The sequence below is a fragment of the Vespula vulgaris genome, chromosome 21 (genome assembly GCF_905475345.1).
Source record: "Vespula vulgaris chromosome 21, iyVesVulg1.1, whole genome shotgun sequence".
Classification (NCBI taxonomy): domain Eukaryota; kingdom Metazoa; phylum Arthropoda; class Insecta; order Hymenoptera; family Vespidae; genus Vespula; species Vespula vulgaris.
Window position 1 is genome coordinate 1,047,231 of NC_066606.1, and position 19,030 is coordinate 1,066,260.

At 32.4% G+C, this 19,030-nt stretch overlaps 2 protein-coding genes and 1 long non-coding RNA gene across 12 annotated transcripts in view; 1 reads left to right on the forward strand and 2 right to left on the reverse strand.

The window, feature by feature from the left end:
• The window catches only part of LOC127071415 (AMP deaminase 2), an 18,806-nt gene extending 5,575 nt beyond the window's left edge, over window positions 1-13,231 (reverse strand). For 4 of the 10 annotated variants that reach the window (XR_007785045.1, XR_007785044.1, XR_007785043.1 and 1 more), the window contains exons 1-7: window positions 12,777-13,231; window positions 11,387-11,544; window positions 4,976-5,147; window positions 1,754-1,910; window positions 1,055-1,241; window positions 379-926; window positions 6-301 (exon numbers count right to left, since the gene is read on the reverse strand). Coding sequence is in view for 7 of the 10 variants with exons in the window: in XM_051010655.1 (XP_050866612.1) it covers window positions 6-301; window positions 379-926; window positions 1,055-1,241; window positions 1,754-1,910; window positions 4,976-5,147; window positions 11,387-11,544; window positions 12,777-12,871 (1,613 nt within the window). In the remaining 3 variants the exon portion in view is untranslated. Of the gene's footprint in view, window positions 1-5; window positions 302-378; window positions 927-1,054; window positions 1,242-1,753; window positions 1,911-2,372; window positions 2,530-3,064; window positions 3,371-4,975; window positions 5,148-5,247; window positions 5,461-9,206; window positions 9,405-9,851; window positions 10,880-11,386; window positions 11,545-12,202; window positions 12,289-12,776 lie in introns of those variants that run through there. The other 6 variants (XM_051010658.1, XM_051010657.1, XM_051010656.1 and 3 more) reach the window with 6 other exon arrangements.
• On the forward strand, window positions 4,738-5,246 carry LOC127071427 (uncharacterized). The gene is made up of 2 exons (XR_007785046.1): window positions 4,738-4,861; window positions 4,949-5,246. It is a non-coding gene; the product is annotated as an uncharacterized LOC127071427 (long non-coding RNA).
• Window positions 13,232-14,038: 807 nt separating the features above from the next.
• Window positions 14,039-19,017, reverse strand: LOC127071414 (uncharacterized protein PF3D7_1120600). The gene is made up of 4 exons (XM_051010654.1): window positions 18,386-19,017; window positions 18,239-18,301; window positions 17,413-17,575; window positions 14,039-17,165 (listed from the first exon to the last, which is right to left on the reverse strand). Exons 1-4 carry the CDS (start codon window positions 18,454-18,456, stop codon window positions 14,169-14,171), a joined length of 3,294 nt encoding a protein of 1,097 aa, XP_050866611.1. The 5' UTR covers window positions 18,457-19,017; the 3' UTR covers window positions 14,039-14,168.
• Between the last annotated feature and the right edge of the window lie 13 nt (window positions 19,018-19,030).

Below are 19,030 nucleotides of genomic sequence, written 5' to 3' on the forward strand. Positions count from 1 at the left end.
CTTACTAAAGTCTTGGAATTTGAATGAGCCAGCGAACATTGTCCGAATAAACATCGCTCTGTATCGCCCATTTAGCTAGCTTATCCCACTCTTCAGGATTTTTTCCATAAATGGACAATCGTAATTCTGCATTTTGATATTTCGATTCTTCAAGATCGCTTGCTACTTCCTTAATTATACTTGCGAAAAATTTACCATTAAGATAATTATCAGTTTTAAGAAAAACTTCGCGCAGTCTGCTTTCACCAATAGGATTATATTTAGCATTGAATTTATCGAACCTATGAAATGTATTTCTATCCTGTGAAAAAAAAAAAGGAGAAGATTATTTGCATTATTTTATATAATTCTTTAATCCAAAAATGTTTGTAAACTTACAGCATGTACGTCTAGCATATCTACGCTTAAATCGTATGTTGTTAAATTCATTGATTGGAATACTTCACTCAGTGTCATAGTTTCACCATTTTTCGAACACGTAACAATTTCATCCGCATGATTTTTTAATGTTTTCTTTATAAATCTAAGAAGATGCTTTTGATTCATACAGGAAGCTGCATGAATATGTGTATCGACCTTTCTGATATTATAAAAGTCTCTGTGTGGAACAGCTTTCTGACTAGCTAACTCTCTAAGTTCATTCAACAAAACGTGCAATTGGTACTTGGATGAGAGATAACTCAATCTTCTATAGCAGAAAGATTTTAAAGGACCGTCGGCGATCATGGTGCAAAGAAGATTCATGTCCCTAACAAAAGCTGCTAAATCTGGGTAGGAATATGGAAGTGGTTCTCCATTCTTCGCGTCCTCTTCATTGGCGAAAACATTAAAAACGCCGTTTATGGGTAAAATTGTATAATTTTTTGTTGGTGGGAATTTACATTCCCAAGGATCTCCACGGGATGCAGGTGCGTGTACCGGATGATCTATAGAATCAATAAATAATGTATCGTTATTTTTTTTAATATATTAGTAAAATTCAGTAGAACGAGATTGATAAATTGTTCTGTTTATCTAAAAATTTATCATCTTTTTAAAGATTTCACACGCGTACCTGCGATAGCTTTGCGATCATCATGTTGAACTTCATCATTCGAAGTAACAGGTCTTTTGTCGATGCTACGTAAAAATTTGGTCGTAATGGAAGGAAAACTTTGTTTAGAATTATTCATATACTTTTCTCGTATCACCAAGGCTTGAACGAGCATCTGCGATGCCTGTTGAAGGTCTTCCAAAGGTACCTAAAAATATATCCGAAATGTAAATTAATAGAAAAACGTCTTATTTATATGTTAATTTTTGTTGATCTTCTGATCTTTCTGCGGGCTCATCCAGAGCCCGTTAAATAATAACGCGGCACCTTGTGAACTTACTGAACCGTTCAATAATGAAGGTAAGTTAAATGTATGTCGATGATCGATTAAAGGGGATATCATGATGTATGTTATTTTTGTACATAACTATATACATTCAGTGTCCATTGTATTATTTTATTTTTGTTCAATCAAACGAAATCCTTCTAAAGATTGTTTTTTTTGTAGCCCAGTTTGCGGGGAAGAAAAAACATAAAAGCATAATAGGCAAAGACTTGTGTTTGACAAAGGTTTCTTGAATGACAATGCACACGCAGGGTTTCTTGACCAAGTTAAGTCTCAAAGGAGACATATGATGGGTGTCCCTAATTCTGTAGATCAATTTTGGATAATGTAAGCAAAAAAGCTTCTCTAGTAATATGTTTTTTTTTTAAGCTTACCCCTGATGTATCTTCTCCGGATATCGAAACTCGTTGAAAATGTGGCACGAAATCATTTTCCTCGAAATTAAACGAGGGATCATCGATGTAGTCGGGTACTCCAGGTCCAATCGACGGTTCATAATGACTGCGTCGCTCTTCGAGATCCTTTGCGGCTCTATATATATATAAAAGAAAAAAAGCAGAAGAAAATAACATACGTCAAAATTCTCAATGAAAATATAAACGAAGGAAGAAGAAGCGTCTTGGTGGCAGCGTCTTGATACTTAAAAATCAAGCGATACCGTGCAATTACTGACATCTCATGATAATTATATTACTTGATCAATGTCTAACGAAAGTATTAATAAAAGAAATAATTAGTATGGCGTTAGAGTGGTATAATGAATAGATACGCGGCTTAACTAAAAACAATTTTACCGAGATAATCATATTTTAATAGATATTCTATTGAATGATCATATCTTATTTTGTGAGTCAGACCTTATCGCAATACGATATCTACTTGATGTATCATAGTCTATTGAAGAAGATATTCTCAACTTGAAATTACAAGGATTCAAGCTCCATAAATATATCCACTTATTTTTTTTGCGATTACAAAAATCTTTTGATTTACCTCAGAAGTATGGTATTATCCCGTAGCCATCTTTTTGATTCGTTTGCACCAGCAAACATGTTACGTATTCCTATATTTATTTGCGATTGTCCGTGTTTCAAGCGCGTCCTCGAAGACGCACAAACTTTTGTAACGCAAAGTCTTTTTGCAAATGGATCTATCTCATTTGTGTTAAATACAAAAATCGTTATATGATTTAATTACTAATGATGCTTCGGAAGTTCTTTTCCTTATAACTACGCTGTTATAGCGTTTGTAGAAACTTTCTTATTGTTCTGTATGATTTATCATAATCAAATGTTTAACGAATTTAATAATCCATGATTTTAGATAATCTACTGAAGTATTTAGTGCATCGAAACGTGTGTAAGTACACCTGCAGCTATAAATAGCGTGTAGTGGGGGTTTCTTCTCCATGCAGCCAAGTTTCCCTATCAGTCATATGTTATCCTTCGTTTATTTTATACGAGTGTATGTACGTGTGTATTTAGATGTATTCTCACTTATGTAAACGTAACTATCATATAATGACACTTCGTTGTATAGTGTAAAATAAGCATGATTGACAGAAAGGGAACCTTCGCTGTTGAATAGTAAAGAACTAACGATCACAAGTGTACACATTTGAATTTTGTAGATATCAGTGCTTTCTAATTAATGCGAAAGACCGAACATGATAATGAAAGTAGTACCTGTTGCTATAACATCACCGTTCCCTTTGATAATTTAAATCGAACTAGGTTCTCGATTAACCACGTGCGATCGATCGTTGAATGCGATCTATCAAACATTTGTTACATTTACCGTGTACGTCATAGTATATTATTATCGTTTGATTATCGGCAAAAAGTAATCCACATGTATTCGGCATATCACCGTGAGAAAACATTGGAATTCTATAGATTCTTAACACTTATAATACTCGTACAAAAGACGTTGTGTCACACTGCAGTAAAAGAGAAGAAACCGTCCAATGTCAGGATAATGCGGTAACTCGTCGTACGATTACACCCATCTAATTCCTACCACCCTTAACAAAAAAAAAAAAAAAGATATGGTGACGCAAAGCGAATCTAATCTATATTTTCACAATCGATTGTCGAAGAAAATTCGAGACATAGCGATACAGAAACGTTGAAATTCACTTCGTTTAAAGAGACACTCCGAATATTTTTTGTCGTTAGAAACAGAAGAAACTTTCACAACGAATGCTTGTTCGCTCGATAAATGCAATAAATATTTATTTTTTATCAAGGAATTTCGTTATTATTATCTCTTCATGTCTCGTGCATCTTTTTTACCGAATATCACGAACGATGAAGAAACTTGCACGTCCGATCGCGTCAACGTTCGCGCAAGTACTGAGAACGATAGCGAGGGCAAATCACCAGCAACCCCTTCCTACTTCGTGTCGTGTGCGTTCCTCGTATTACGTGTAAAACCGATACAGTATTATATACTTCCGTTTACACGCTTCTTATCCTTCCCCTACGTTTCCACTACTTTCCAGTCGTATCGTTTCTATATTCGTTTTAATTATAAATTTCACTAGTCGTCAGTCAATACATAAATAAGAAACGTAGCGAGTCGAACTCGTAATGTAAACGTGATTTTAACTCGTAGAAACGTGAAATATCTTACATTAGAAAGTCGACCATTACTCGTTAATTAATATACCATCACGTTAATTAATACAGCGATTGTCCTTAAATAACTTTTCCAATTTCTTGTGAATCCTTTCAAGGAAATTATCGTTATGTCATATTACGTTCAATTGCACAAAGTGAATATAGAAAGAGAGAGAAAAGAAAAGGAAAAAAAAAAAAAGATAATAAAACGCAGATTTTACCTTCTATCGCTATACGCATGTATTTTTAATTTGTGCAAACTGACTTTTATTTATCTTTGTTCGTTTTTTATCGTATCAATATTGACAATATATAACTATTATAGGCAATAATAAAACGATCAGACGTAGAAGTAAAATTGTCCCGAGTAAGTAAAAGAATGCAATTATGGTGTTATACGTACATATATTGCCTTCGATATACCTATATGGAAGACGATGTATAGAGGCAGATAAGTGAAGTTATGTCGAATAGCACGAGCCTAATCATGCAGGCTCCGTGCTGAATTATTGATCGCGACTTTATAACACATACGGAAGAAGAATAGATATACAAATGGCAAGGATCCTCGATCGTAACGCATATGATGCATGTATTATGATATGCAATCGATTAAAGAATTTAAAAATATATTCGAATAAAGAGGAACCGATACCTTTTTACTTTTTCTCTTTCATACACGCGTACGTACACATATATTTCTTTGTTTCTCAGTTTCACAGTTTCTATACCACCATGAAGAAACAGTATGACGTAATGTGTGTATACATTCAAGGTGACAGGATAAAAGCGCGACCTCGTTTCAAGATTGTTGTGTGTTGAGTTTTCATGAATTCCGAAGCGCCCGTGGGATCGATCGAAGTACGTATTTCAAGGTTACGACCTTGCTAACAATCGTTATAATTTGTTATACATTTAACGTTGCCTTGCTTTTTCTATGAAAATAAGACGTACGGCACAAGGATTTAGACTTACTTGACGGTGAGCTGTCTTTGAATGAGGAGCTTCTTCTCGATCTGCTCGATCGGGAATTGTGGTACTTCGTAAGGCGCTGAGATTTCATTTGGTAACTCTTGTGGAGCAAGTCTCAAGGAAGTACCACCACTTGTTCCACCACCTTCGAGGCCATAGACCGGACTTTCGCTACCTGTAAGAAAAAAATCTTTTAAACATTCTACTAGATATAAATAGAATATATAATTTGTATGTGAAAACGAAAGCAAAAGGAAATATCGTTTGAGAGTTACCAATATCTTTTATTTGACCGGTTTTCTGTAACCATTCGGTTACGGAATTACGTTTATATCCCGTTAAAAATTCATTATCACTTCCCAGTACCATCGTATATAGATATATTCCCGCAATCTTTCTATAATAAGTTTTTAGAAATTCCACTTGGTTATCGTCTTAACTTTGACCGATAAAATCTGACCGTTGAAACATCGATCGTTGTTAATAAGCTAGGATTAAATTAAGATTTTATTAGTATCACGCAATAATTTCGACATTTTATAACGTTATCGATCGGTACAAAGTGCAATAGCAAAGTATTTGTTTTTTAAAAGAACCTGAGAAATATATCGATGTTTATAATTGTACAGCTTCGAATTTGATCAGTTTTTTAAAGTTAAAACGATCTTCATAATACCGAGTAATAAATCTAGAGTGATGACCGTTGCATGTAGAAATAATCGATCATATCGTCTTAATAAATCTTAATATTAAGAAAAATAATCAAGTTATTATAAATCGATAAAAAGATGAAATGAGCGCACTTTAACGATTAAAATGAATCACACGAGCAAAATACGAATCCAAGTTTGTTCTCTATATAAAAGGAAGAAAGGAAAAATAAAAAAGGTAAGTGTATTTTTTTTACGGAGAATTATAATTAGAATATTGTTCACGACGTATGCATATGTATATACGTATATAAGTGATATACATACGTATGTACACACAGTTGCACTAGTTGACTAAAACAAACACTTGTAATTGTCGAACACTCGTTCAAACTCACTTATGTGGCAATGACAAACTCTTTTACGTGTATACCAACAGTCATTCGAAAATTTAGTTCTTATTTTGTCTCTTTAAAAGACGCCATAAGAAAGTGGCTCTGTAGTTTATAGATCGACGCACGCGAGCATAACTATTATTAGAAACAGTAGGATAGATTATGGCGTGCACTCTTGAAGGAATGGCAATTTCCTATTTTTTTCTTTTTCTTATTACTTCTTTCCTTCTTTTTTTCTTAAAACAATTAAATTCGAGAGAAAATTCACGAGTAGCGAAGAAGAAGAAAGGAGAGTATAGTATCGATTAAAATGATATTTTTTAATAAGCCGTTCATTTGTCAAAAGGAAAGATATATGTGTGTGTGTGTATATGCAGATATAATCTTAATCGCATATTTTAAATATTTATCGAGATACATAATTATATCTGATATCAACGGAGCTCGTCGAAATCAAAATGAAAATTGTAATATTCGTCCGAACATAGCAACTTTCTTTCGCTGTTGATAGTGCGTCGAAGTGATCAATTCTTATCAGATAAAGGTTATCGAATCAGCAACGTTCGATGTCGAATTTAAGGAACGATTTAATGTAAAAATATCATTGCCGGATAAAACGAAAATTACTATTTATTCGTTCTAATGATTCTTCTGTAAATATAGATAGAATTAGATTTAAGATTCACGTAGAACGTATTTTCGCGAAAGAAGGACACACTTCTTTTGCACGCACTTCTCCGAAATGACGACATGATCTTATAATAAACGCGATAGTTCAATTATTTTCAAAGAAGAAATAAATCGACATAAACAAACTAGAACACGACTGATAATATTTATGTCGCACAATAATAACATTCTAATCGATGAATTGTATTGAAAGTCAGCTTGCCCTTATTAAGCTAAAAAAAAAAAACAATACGAGGAGAATGTTTATCGACGAAAGACCGTTTCACCATGTTTTTAACTACATACTTACGAACGAGATATGTATTTATTATTGCGTGTTGCGTGGAAAATTACTTTTTCTAAATCTAGAACGTCTTTCATCGACTATCTATCGACGTCTCAATGTCCTTTCAAGAGTCACACCGAGAAGACGTACTGTCGAGCTTGAAGCGTTGAGATCGATAAATCTTAGTGGAATTTCAAAAACTATTCAAATATTTTTTAAAACGGGAATCCTTTTGTTGACCGAACAATAATTATTTTAATAACACACACTTGATACTGAATCTCAAAAGAAAAAAGAACGAGAGAAATGAATTCAGTTTATATTTGAGAGGTCGGTGACCATGTTAACTGTTCGCAAGTGTCGAATACACTGACTGTAGCGTGAAGTTGGCACTTGGTAGACATCACAGAATCCGTACGTGAAACACAGTATACACGCACATTGGGCACAAGAGTACACGGAACGTGTAAGGTGCTACCATCCAGGACGCTGTGCCAAGATGCCGTGTTTTCTTTTCGGTAGCGCCACGGAGAAATCTTGAAATCATTTTTCTTTTTCTGTCTTCTTTTTTCCTTTATTCCTTTTAATGGTTATTTTTCGTAAAACTATCCGTACGATATCGTAGAACTTCGTACGAGTTGATAATTAATTTAATGACTAAGATATCTTTTTATTGTGAAAATAATAATTTGAAATAATTGATGAATTATTATTATTATTATTTTATTATAGTTTAGAATATTTCTTTGTTTATATAAACGCACATCTATGTCGAAACAATTTAGCAGAAAATTAAGTTATATATTTAGATTTAACAAAATATATATATGTATATATATATATATGTATATATATATGTATATATATGTGTGTATATATATATATATGTATATATATATTAAACTCGATCGTTCTATGAGGATAAATGAACAATGCCGCTGTTCTATAGTAAGAACTCGTCATCAATGCTCGTCCCTTTTCATTGCTCGCCAAGTGCTCGTCTATTCTGATTTTCCATAAATATTATTTCATCCGAAACACGCGTATGGAAACGTGTGGCCTTTGTATATTTATTAATAAATTTATGTCTTGCGTATAACACAAAAAATATTTTAATATATAATTAAAGATTCATCGAATACGCGTTAATAGATTTTCGAGAATGATACGCATAATACTATGTATAAAATGCGTAGTATATTTGTGTACTTAAAATTAGTATAGCCAGAACGTGATGCTTCTTGAGTATTGTTCGAGTCATTTCATGTTTTTCTCGTGGAAAGTCTTCTCAGTGAATCAAGTTTTGGCAACGAACCAAAGTCTCCTTTCTCGATGAGACTCTCCTTTGCTCGCTAGTGAAAAAGATCAATACCATCCCTTGGCACCGTTATCTATGTACGTACAAAATTCCTTATATACTCCGGTTTCCTTGATTCTTCGAATATAACGCGTCTTCTTTTTCTATCTACGTACATATGTATATCATCCTTCGATGTTTATCTTCTACCTGCATACTCTCGTGTTTCGTAGTACGGAATCGCTATAAATAAACATATGTACGTCGTCGGACGAAAATATCAACGAGAAATATATTTTCGAAATACGCACTCTACGCGAATGACATTCAAGGATAAATTCGCATGAAGATTTATCGTATTAATGTTTACATATTTTTAATACACGAAAACATTTATACAGCGTTTGTTAAATTAATGAAATCCAAGAGAACGTTTTGTTTCGCTATTAAATAATCTAGATATTTATCTAGTAAGTTATAGAAATTTATCTATTCTTACAATAATGAGTTATATATATATATATATATCTTAAGCGATCGTTGAATATTCAAATTTGTTTTCGTTTAATTGCTTCATCTATACCAGCTAGATATAAGGTAAAAGAAAAAAAAAATATCAAAACAAATATTCCTTGCTTCGTCATCGTGAGAAGAGAATGTTTGTTATAACAGTTATGCTAATCTACGTTGATATGTTATAAAACGTTCCTAGTCATGAACAGGTTTTACTTATATATACCTATATACATATATATAAACACCTCGACAAAACGCATAGTAAGTATGATCGTTTAGCTCGTTTCAATTTTATGAAGAGTACTTATTCTATAAAGGATATATAATATTTTTGTATATACATATATATATATATATACACACACATATATATATGTACGTTTAAACTTCTAAGAATAATCACGAAATAAAAAATATCTACCTGTTTTACTTGGACGAGATTTTTGCGCTATCGTTAAATCCGTTTCGTACATAATAGTTCCTTGTAGAAGATATTTCAACACTATCACCGATTCATCGAATATGCACTCTTAAAAATATCTTCTTTCAGATTATAAAAACATATCAAGAACAATGATAATACGAGCGGTAAAGAAGAGAACGATAGACTTATATCGAACGTTACGACTACCTGCTTATCGTTAACAGAAGAATTCTTTGTTCTTATCAACACCGATCCCCCACTTTTATTTCACCTCCAAGCATATTTCTGATAAATCATGTATTTACGAACTTACATACGTATACCCTGTTACCGAGTGACGTTGTATATCCGTTTACCTATCTACCAATGCGAAACATCATTGATAAGATATCGATAGACGCATTAAAACCAGTTTGGTATGATTTCTCTAGTCGACGAAAATAGCTACGTACAGACGGTCGTTTTAAAAGATCACTTACGCAACTTTAGCGCATCAAATACATTCAATGACAGTTTGTTTTCAATGCGATTGAAAATGATATGAAAAATCAAGCTGCGTTAAATATCAATAAAAGGTTTTTCTTTTTTCTTTTTTTTTTTTATACATAAGGAAATCTATGAAAATGAAATTTTCACAGTTACCTTCTTCGGTATCGACCAGGAAGATTGACGGTAGACGAATTCCAAGAAAGGTTTCGTTTTCCGTTGTAGTAACACCTCTGCTCGACATTTCGTTCGTTAAAAAATTGATTTGGCGGTATAGATTGGAACACAATATTTTAGTGAACAGAATCGTACATTTACTTGTACATTTATACGCGACGATTGATCGCTCTTTCGATGTGGCTCGTTATATTGTATAGAAAACAAATAATTAATTTAAATAAGTGACGTAAAACTACGTTTTACGTGCTACTATTCAGTTGATTAAATGATTGGTCGTTTTACACTTTGCTTTATTACTTAACGACGTAACACACATCCGCTAAATGTTATGGTACATACTATACACGTGTTAAATATTATATTCGGAAGGTAATAGATACGTTCGAAAAATTCAGTCAATAATTATTCAGTCTTTCACTTTCACAGTGTTATTTTCACTTTCTTCAGTTATGTTATTCTGTTTTTTTTTTTTTTTTTGTTGATTCAATGTAAAATCGATAGGAATTTTCTTTCACAAGATATATCACGCATAATATTTTTATAAATCGAGTTTGAAAACGCACAAATATATTACTCAAGCATAATATAAAAATTTTTAAGTGTCCAAATACAAACTAATGGTCTTACGAGATTATTAACTTTTAATAATGATATTTAACGCGAGAAGAAACAAGTTCGCGAGTGATGTGTACTGACTGTTCGTGGCAGTCGAACTGAACTATACTAACGCGAAACTAACAAGAGTTATTTTCTTTCTGTTCATCTACCGACACCTTCGGAGGATCTCGAACTTAGTTGGAATGAGAGACAGTGAATATTCTGACATCGTCGAAAATACTACAAGGAGAGAAAGAAGTAGAAAGAGAGAGGAAGAAGAAACGTGTGCAGGCTTAATGCCAATCGAAAGAAAGATCTGTCGACAAATCTATAAATTTTGTGCCCATTTAATATTTAGAGTTTTTCATTTAGAATATTTAAGAATAATCCCGAAACAATCAACTTTCTTTCCATTCATTACAACGATCCAATTAATTGTAATCGTTCAATACTTATTTTATGGAGAAATATTCGAAGAAACGTACATAGATATGCATACGTACGTATTTGTAATGTTATTAATATATTGGCTAAGGTGTCGTTCTTAAAAGATCATACGATTTCAATCAGTAATTTCATCGACACTTGGAATCTTATTATCGTCACGTTCGGTTACAATTCCATGATAAAGCGAGTGTCAAATACGTAATTGTCATCGTGACTACAGATTATAAATATCCATTAGATTGCTTTTATTATTCCTTCTTTCGTTGCACGAAAGGCGTAGTTAATAAGAGTTCGTGAAGTTTGCTTAAAGAGTAAGAAATCGATATATCTATGTACGTATATATGTACGTTATATATACATACGGTTTTGTTAGGCTTGTTTCCGTGTTACGCTCGTTGTTTTTCTTTTTTTTTTGAGACAATTTTTATTCTATAATTAAAAAAGAAAATTCATTTGTTCGACTTACGACCACGTTGATCAACATTGTGTCCTGGTGTGGTGGAACTATCGGCATCACCTTCGCCATCCAGTTCGTAATAAATCCTGTCGGTTGCAACGTTAACGTCTTTTACTCCATTTACATCTACTACGCCGTTCACCGCAACTGTATCCTCCATATTTTCCCTGTGGACATTCGTATTTTCATGTTAACGCATGATAAAATTGATTACAAGGGTCGACGATGAGTCTATTCAAGAAAATAACATGGACGATGATGAAAAACAAACATAAATATAGTATGCATCTGTAACTTTTTTTTTATCCTCAAAGGAAAGTAGAAAAATAGAACTAATTTTAACGAAGCTTATTATCACATAATTATAGTGTATCCTGTTAAGGTTAGAGACATTGTACATACAGATCGCACCAATAAAATTTATTAAATCTAACTTCGCGTTTGCGAAAATATTATAATAGTTCAATGAAACAAATTAAATCGATAATGCGATTATTATTATTCGGCTTAACGTGTCTTAAATTGTATTCAATCTTTTTTCTCTTAAGATTTCATTGTTTGTTAACGATCGTTTTATTAGTTATTTCATTTTTAGTTTACAAATTCTAAAGCACTCTTATAGAGACCCTCCTCCCTTATTCGTCTTCTTTTAATAGATCATTGAGAAGTTAATTCAAGCTCGTTAAATTACAGTGTAAAAGGGGAGAGGTCTATCTGATTGCTGTAAGTTGAAAAAGGTTAGATAGTCATACTATCATGATAGTGTGAATCTATACTATCATATTGTGCAATAGAAGTATCATAAATTTCTCAGTATTAATATACCTTCCAGCATATACGAATTCTTCGAAATTAATCAGTAATGAAATAAATACAGTTGAACTATTGTTACTCATTCTATACTTCGAAACTATTACACTTGCATAAAATAACGAAACTACAATTTTGGTTAATTCCTTTAAGAATGCTTATATATATATATATATATACGTATTTTAATATATTTATTTATTAAAGAAAATAGTAAACAAATTTTACCAAGGTATAAATCAATAATTATAAAAATACCAAGAGGTCACTGTAATTCGTTCGAGATATATGTATATACGTATGTATATCCATTATGCGCAGATGCAAACTGCACCTTAAACGCAATTCGCTGATTTTCTTCGAGCATGTGTGACACATAAAAAGAATTGTTTACCTCTATTAATTGATGTAAATTTTCAATGAAAACGAAGATTCTTTTTTTTCTTATTGAAATGGTAAGAACGATCGATATACAATCAATAATAGTTTAACGACGAATGATAATAACTTTCAGAGGAACGCGCGACATTTAAAAATATTCGTATAGGCGTTATTCCAATATATATCGAATGACGATCGATCGTCGTACCTTATACTTACATTTTCTTTATAAACGAGCAACAGAATTTGAAAAATGTCGAGAAATACGTAGAAATTGAAAGTTCTTTTTAATATATTTAACATACAAAACGAACGTTGACGAATCGTAATCACATTGCTTCCAAGGACGACGTGAAAGCCGGTTCAGATTTGACCAATCGCGTGGCGTTTGGAATATCTGGCAAAATACGCGCGCGTTTCTAGAGAACGACGACAAGACGAGACGACGCACGTTTTTATCCTTTCTTTCGCCTTGATAAGAAACACAAATGTCCCGAGTTTACTCGTTGGAAGAAGAGATAATATGGAAGCACTCGCATGTGCGATAATGAGAATATCTTTGCTGCTTCTGTCGTTTTCAGGACACAATGGAAATGGCAGTTTCAAGAACTTTGGCCACAATACATGAAAGAAACGATCGTAAAACAAGAACGGCAATTCTCAACAAACGCTGGAGCGTGCTGCTGGTCAGCGACTGTCACTACTGCATACCGGAGTTACCATGTATGCGAGCAGGACCGTATCGCGTCTCTTGAAAAGCCCATTTTGATAATCTCTTTGTGTTTCCAAAATAAATAATAGATCAATTACATTGCGCGAACATAATTATATAATTTTTATAAAATTATACTGTGAATATAATAATTATAGATCCGAAGATAATTCCAAAGAAATTCAACAAAAAGAGGTAAAAAGGCATATTTACAAACTTATCATGCAAACGAATTTGCGTCGTATGTTATTTGATTTAAATACTTTTTAATAAGATTTATAATTTTATGACATTTTGTACTTATTCGTATATTAGTTGTGAAAAAAACATTATATCTGAATATAATTCGATGTCACATCAGAAATTATCGTTACAGCACTGTCTATGGTGAGACGCGTGGAGCACGGTTCGTGATTGGTCGCAGGATACGTACTGTGTTAACCACGACACCCAACTAGCGCAGACTCACGCCTGTCGACTGTGAAAATCCATATCAAGCGGGTATCACCTATATATTCCTCCTACATGCTAAATATCGATGCTATTCCATGAAACTTAGCAAAAAATTGCGTTCCGTAAATATAATCTCACTAGAAATATCTGAAGAGTATACATCATCTTTAAGCCAGTTACTTTATAACAAATAATAAAAATCATTATGTACAAAATCTTAAATCATTCAAGATTATTTACATAAAAATATGTATATTAAAGCACAATAATATATAAAGCAATATACTATTTTAATGAAAATGAAATTTTATTTTTTATATTTAATCAATAATTATATACTGCTACTCATATATAAATGACATGATCTATTAAAATTAAATGATCTATATCTACAGAATTATCTTTAAAACTACTCGCGCTATTATTTAAACAAATTTATTGAAAATCAAAGTCACTTTCTGTATTTGAAATGTTTCTTTCGATTGTACTTTCTGTATCAGAATCCAGTAAAGAATTAATAATGTCTTTCTTTTTCTTTGATTGATTTGTTTGCTCTACAGGTATTGATTCTTGATCATGATCACTAATAATATTACTCTGATTTACTGATTCTTTTTCTATTTCATTATTTGCGAAATTGTCTGTCACATTCTCAGCATCTATATTATCAGCATTGTAATCAGTTTCTACATTAATAGCATTCTGATCAGTCTCTGTGTTAATAGCATTCTGATCAGTTTCTATGTTGATAGCATTCTGATCAGTTCCTATGTTAATAATATTCTGATCAGTTTCTACAGTATTATACTGTTCCACTAAATATTCTTGATTTGTTTCATTATCATTTACTTGATTAGTGTCATAATTTTCATCATATACATTAGATTTATTCCTATCCTCATGATATTCTTGATTTTCTTCTACATATTCTTGCTCGGAATCAGCTGGATATTGCTCATACGATTGTTCAAAATATTCGTGTTTCGTATTTATTGCATTTTGATCGGTGACAGCGTAGTCATCTTTAATATATCCTTCGTATTCTTGGTTGACGTTATCTTCATCTAACGCGTTTTGATCATAATCATATTGTTGATTTGGATCTATAAATTCTTGATTTACATCGGATCTATATGCAGTGTCTTGATCGAGTTCTTGAACGTTTTGTTCATTAGAAGCATAGTACTCGTCCGATGTATCCGGTCGTGCTAATTGTTCTTGTTGAATATCATCAATGTTAACTATTTGACTGTTATCTTCAATATTCTTATCTTCCTGAATTACTTTTACTTCAGTGTCATCTACTTCATCTTCGTAACGTTGGTTTGAATATTCAGGATAATCACTTGTAAGTGGAATATTTTCAATTGGTTCTTCGTTTTTGTTGTTTTCACTGAAATCTTCAGTGTTCAAAGTTATCTCCAAGTTTTTATTCGTATCCTGCTGTTCAATTGTATCGATTTCTTCGACAATTGCGCTTTCATGGTCGCGAGATAGGTTCGCTGTTACTTCATTTTCTAGGATGATCGATGTTTCTGTAATCTGTTTTTCGTGTTTATCTTCGGTAACGATTATGGTTTTTTTATTCTTGTCATTTTCAATTAAATCTGTATCTATTTCATCCAGTTGTACTTCTAGAACTTGTTTTATCATATGTTTAACATCCCAAGGATTTAATGATTCAGCGTTAAAGAACTGTTGTGATATTTCTAATTCTTCTCCTATCTGCAAGACATGATCTTCCTTCTCGTGTTGCGTATGATTTTTTACTACAGCTTTGCTGTTGTCGACTTTTGTATCTGTACTATTTCGTAAGATCATTTCTTCGTGTTCATTCGGATCTTGTATATTTTTAACTTTTACGTTATTCCAGTTCTCTTTCTCAAGGTCCTGAATATTTTTGTCCGACTGTTCTAATTCTAGATCATGCGATGTAACATCATGATTAATACTACCCTTTTCCAACCGAGTAGACGTTTCAAATGTTTTATCCGAAAGAACGTCGTATCTTGTTTCAGAATTAAGGTTCATACGTTTATCTTCTGTATTTTTATCATTTTTATGCTCAATCCCATTGATTTTCTTATCTTTATTGTCACAAGACAATTCCGTTTTATTAACAGAAGGCTTCTTAGACGCAAGGTCATCAGCCAAGGCAAGAACTTTTGCAACTTCCTGAGATACACGTTCATCTTTCACTTTATCTGTAGGATAATCCGTTCCATCGTCGGAAAGCGTGATATTAAGAAGATCACCACTCGTATTTTGCTCGTAATCATGTTCTTCTAAACTTTGTACGTCTAATTCTCGATGAAGATTCCGAATCTTATTGATATATCTATCTAACTCGTTCTCCAATTTTCTCGTTGTCCTAGTCTCTTCATCCACATCAGTATTTCTCCTTGGAACGTTTGATAATCCATGCATTGCTCTCCCCGTGATCATACTGCTTGTTAAGTTCGGAACATTACGGTAAAGCGAATTATCTCGTGGGAAAAAATGTGTGGGCATTTCTCTAGATTTTAAATCGTTATATGAATGTCCTGTTGGCCTATAGCTCGAGAAATAATCGATTTGTCCCTGAGATCTTGGAGACATTTCTACCATTATTCTACGTGGGGAATCAGTTTTTGTAATCTTTGTTGGCACCGATCCCAAAGTAGAAAATGATGTTACGTCTCTGAAGTTCGGCCGTGGGACATTTTTGTATAAATCCGTATCACGATATAAAGTGTGTTGTGCAATCGGTATATCAGATTGACATTGAGTGGATGTCGACGCTATTTGACTTTGTGGAATGTTTAGTGAATTACGCTGTAGCATATTTTCGCTAATTAAAGCTTCGTTCGTAGCAAGGTATGCAGCATTTTGGATTGGCTCCATATGGCTTGTTGATAATTTATTATACTGTGAAAGAAATGGTCGATTCAAGGCTACCTTCTCTAAAATCGATGTAGGCAAATACTGATCACCAAGATTTCGATTATTTTCAAGATTAGACGATGACACAAATTTGTTATTGTAAATATCTTTTTGTGATTGATGAATCTCTGGTAATGACATTTGTGACAACTGTAAACGTTGATTTTTTACATCTTGTGGTAAATTAGGATTTCCTTCGTATTTAGACTCTTTTCGAGAAACATTTATCTTGTTAGATAAAGAAATAGGCGACGAAATGATTCTCGTTCGCGATAGATTTTGTATATGCAATAATTGCTCGGTCTTCGATGGATTATCTGTTAATCTTTTATTAAATTGAACCGTAGAAAAAGGAATATTTTGATTTGCGTGATGACTAAATTGCACAACAGACGAATTTTTCTTAGAATATCCTTCGTCGATTTGACTTGTGACACCGCTGTCACCAGCAATACTAGCTGGATTTTGACGATTCGCATAAACGCGCAATAAATAAGTTTCGTATTGTTTCTGTAAAACAAGAAAATAAACTAATTAGTATCAAATATTATTGACAAAATGTAAATAAAAAAGGTAATGTAAAAAGTAATATGACATCATGGTTTGTTCAATACGATCGATAGACAATGTTAATATATCAAATTAACAACATCATCATGTTACAAAGAAGTTTTATGCTTTCTGTGCACGCGAAGTTGATGCATGCATTATTTAAATGAACGAAAAATATTGAAAGAACATAGGAACCAAAGCTTACTCTGAGAATATTAAGTTTATCTGTTTTTGCGGTCATTAACGACAGACTATTGTCGACCCTATCTAAAGCACCAAGAAGTTTGTGGTTTCTTTCATCCCTTATTCGTTGTTCTTCTAAATATTCTATATATTTCATTCGCAATCGGCTTATACAAGTATCGTGTCTGCAAGGATAGAATAACGTGAAATTATTTTTTATATAAATTATAAATAAAATAAAAACAAATCATTAAATTTGTAAACAATGAAAAAGAAAAAAGAAGGATTTTGGAACAGAAAGAATTTTAACTAAGCATGAGTGTAATCGTTGAAGTAATTTATTCTGACAATTGGAATCTAAAAGAAACATTTCGTGACATTTAAGGGAAGGTCAAGCCTTCGGTCTTGCACGCGATGATATAGCTACAGGACGTCTTAAAGGATGATACGCGCAATAGAATATCGAGCTTAGCAAGAATACAGTTACATTGAGTTTTACGATCGATGAAATTTCTCAATGTTAAAAACCCATAGACGCACATATAAAATAATATTATTAATAACATATTTTCTCTTTGATTTCGATATCTATTATCTACATTATTAAAGTTAATCGAAAAGGTTAATGATAAATACTTGATTTTATTTGAAAATTTTGTTATATTAATATTATTTTAATATTGTTATAACCTCTAACCCTAGTTTTCGATAAATATTTCTATGCGGCTTGATAATCGTCTTAAACTTTGATTTGATGAATAACATATTTAAAACAATTGAATAATAAAATTTATAAATTAACATTTACAAAATTGTTGTAAAAATAAAAGAAATCGTTTTCCAATTACCTGTTACGAGATTCCTGTACTAACAAATTAAAACGTTCTTCCAATCGTATCCTTTCCTCTTCGCTACAACAATTGTAAAGTAATTCATATAATAACTGATTCTTTGAACAATGTTTGAAATATATCGAAATATATAAGCACACTTACCTTTTACGCAATTTACCCTGCAATTCGAGCATTTTTTTGTAATAATCGTGAGCATCATATAACGATGTCATACTGTATAATTTAAATCAATTACAAATTCTTCAACTTATCGATCACATCGATATTCGATATCGAATATGGTCACGTGATCGAAAAAAATTCCGCGCGTTAAATCCTCTCCATTTGGAAACGGGAAATGATACGTAAATTTTAGAAGATCGGTTGTGTCAGACAAAATAGGTTACATTTACACTTGATGAAATTTTCAAATTACCAAAATACATTCGAGATTAATAACGGAATAATTTCTTCAAGAGCACGAACGACCCTTCGTCATACGAACACAACGAGGAACTGTCGCGTTTTATGAAGCGCCGCACAGAAAGAGGGGTGTTTCGATAGGCAAGCACGCAGGTGTTGTTGGATACGTTACATACTTCCATAACATGCAGGTAAATATAACGATATTTCTATAATTAACTTATTGCCCAACTTTTACTATCACATTAAACTTAGAGTTAAGTTAAAAGCTATATACGTAATATGTAGTATACATTATATTATATTATATTATATCTTCATTGTAATGTTAATAATAATAAGTAATATATAAGTAATCTTATGTATTGGGTGAATCTAAAAAAA

What these genes read in the sequence shown, in the direction of transcription:
- LOC127071414 (XM_051010654.1), bottom strand. Translation starts at nt 18,456, where the DNA reads ATGACATCGTTATATGATGCTCACGATTATTACAAAAAAATGCTCGAA. An exon ending in CAGGGTAAATTGCGTAAAAG is followed by an intron (nt 18,302 to 18,385) that starts GTAAGTGTGCTT and finishes CAATTGTTGTAG; the next exon opens with CGAAGAGGAAAGGATACGAT. An exon ending in GTACAGGAATCTCGTAACAG is followed by an intron (nt 17,576 to 18,238) that starts GTAATTGGAAAA and finishes CTATCCTTGCAG; the next exon opens with ACACGATACTTGTATAAGCC.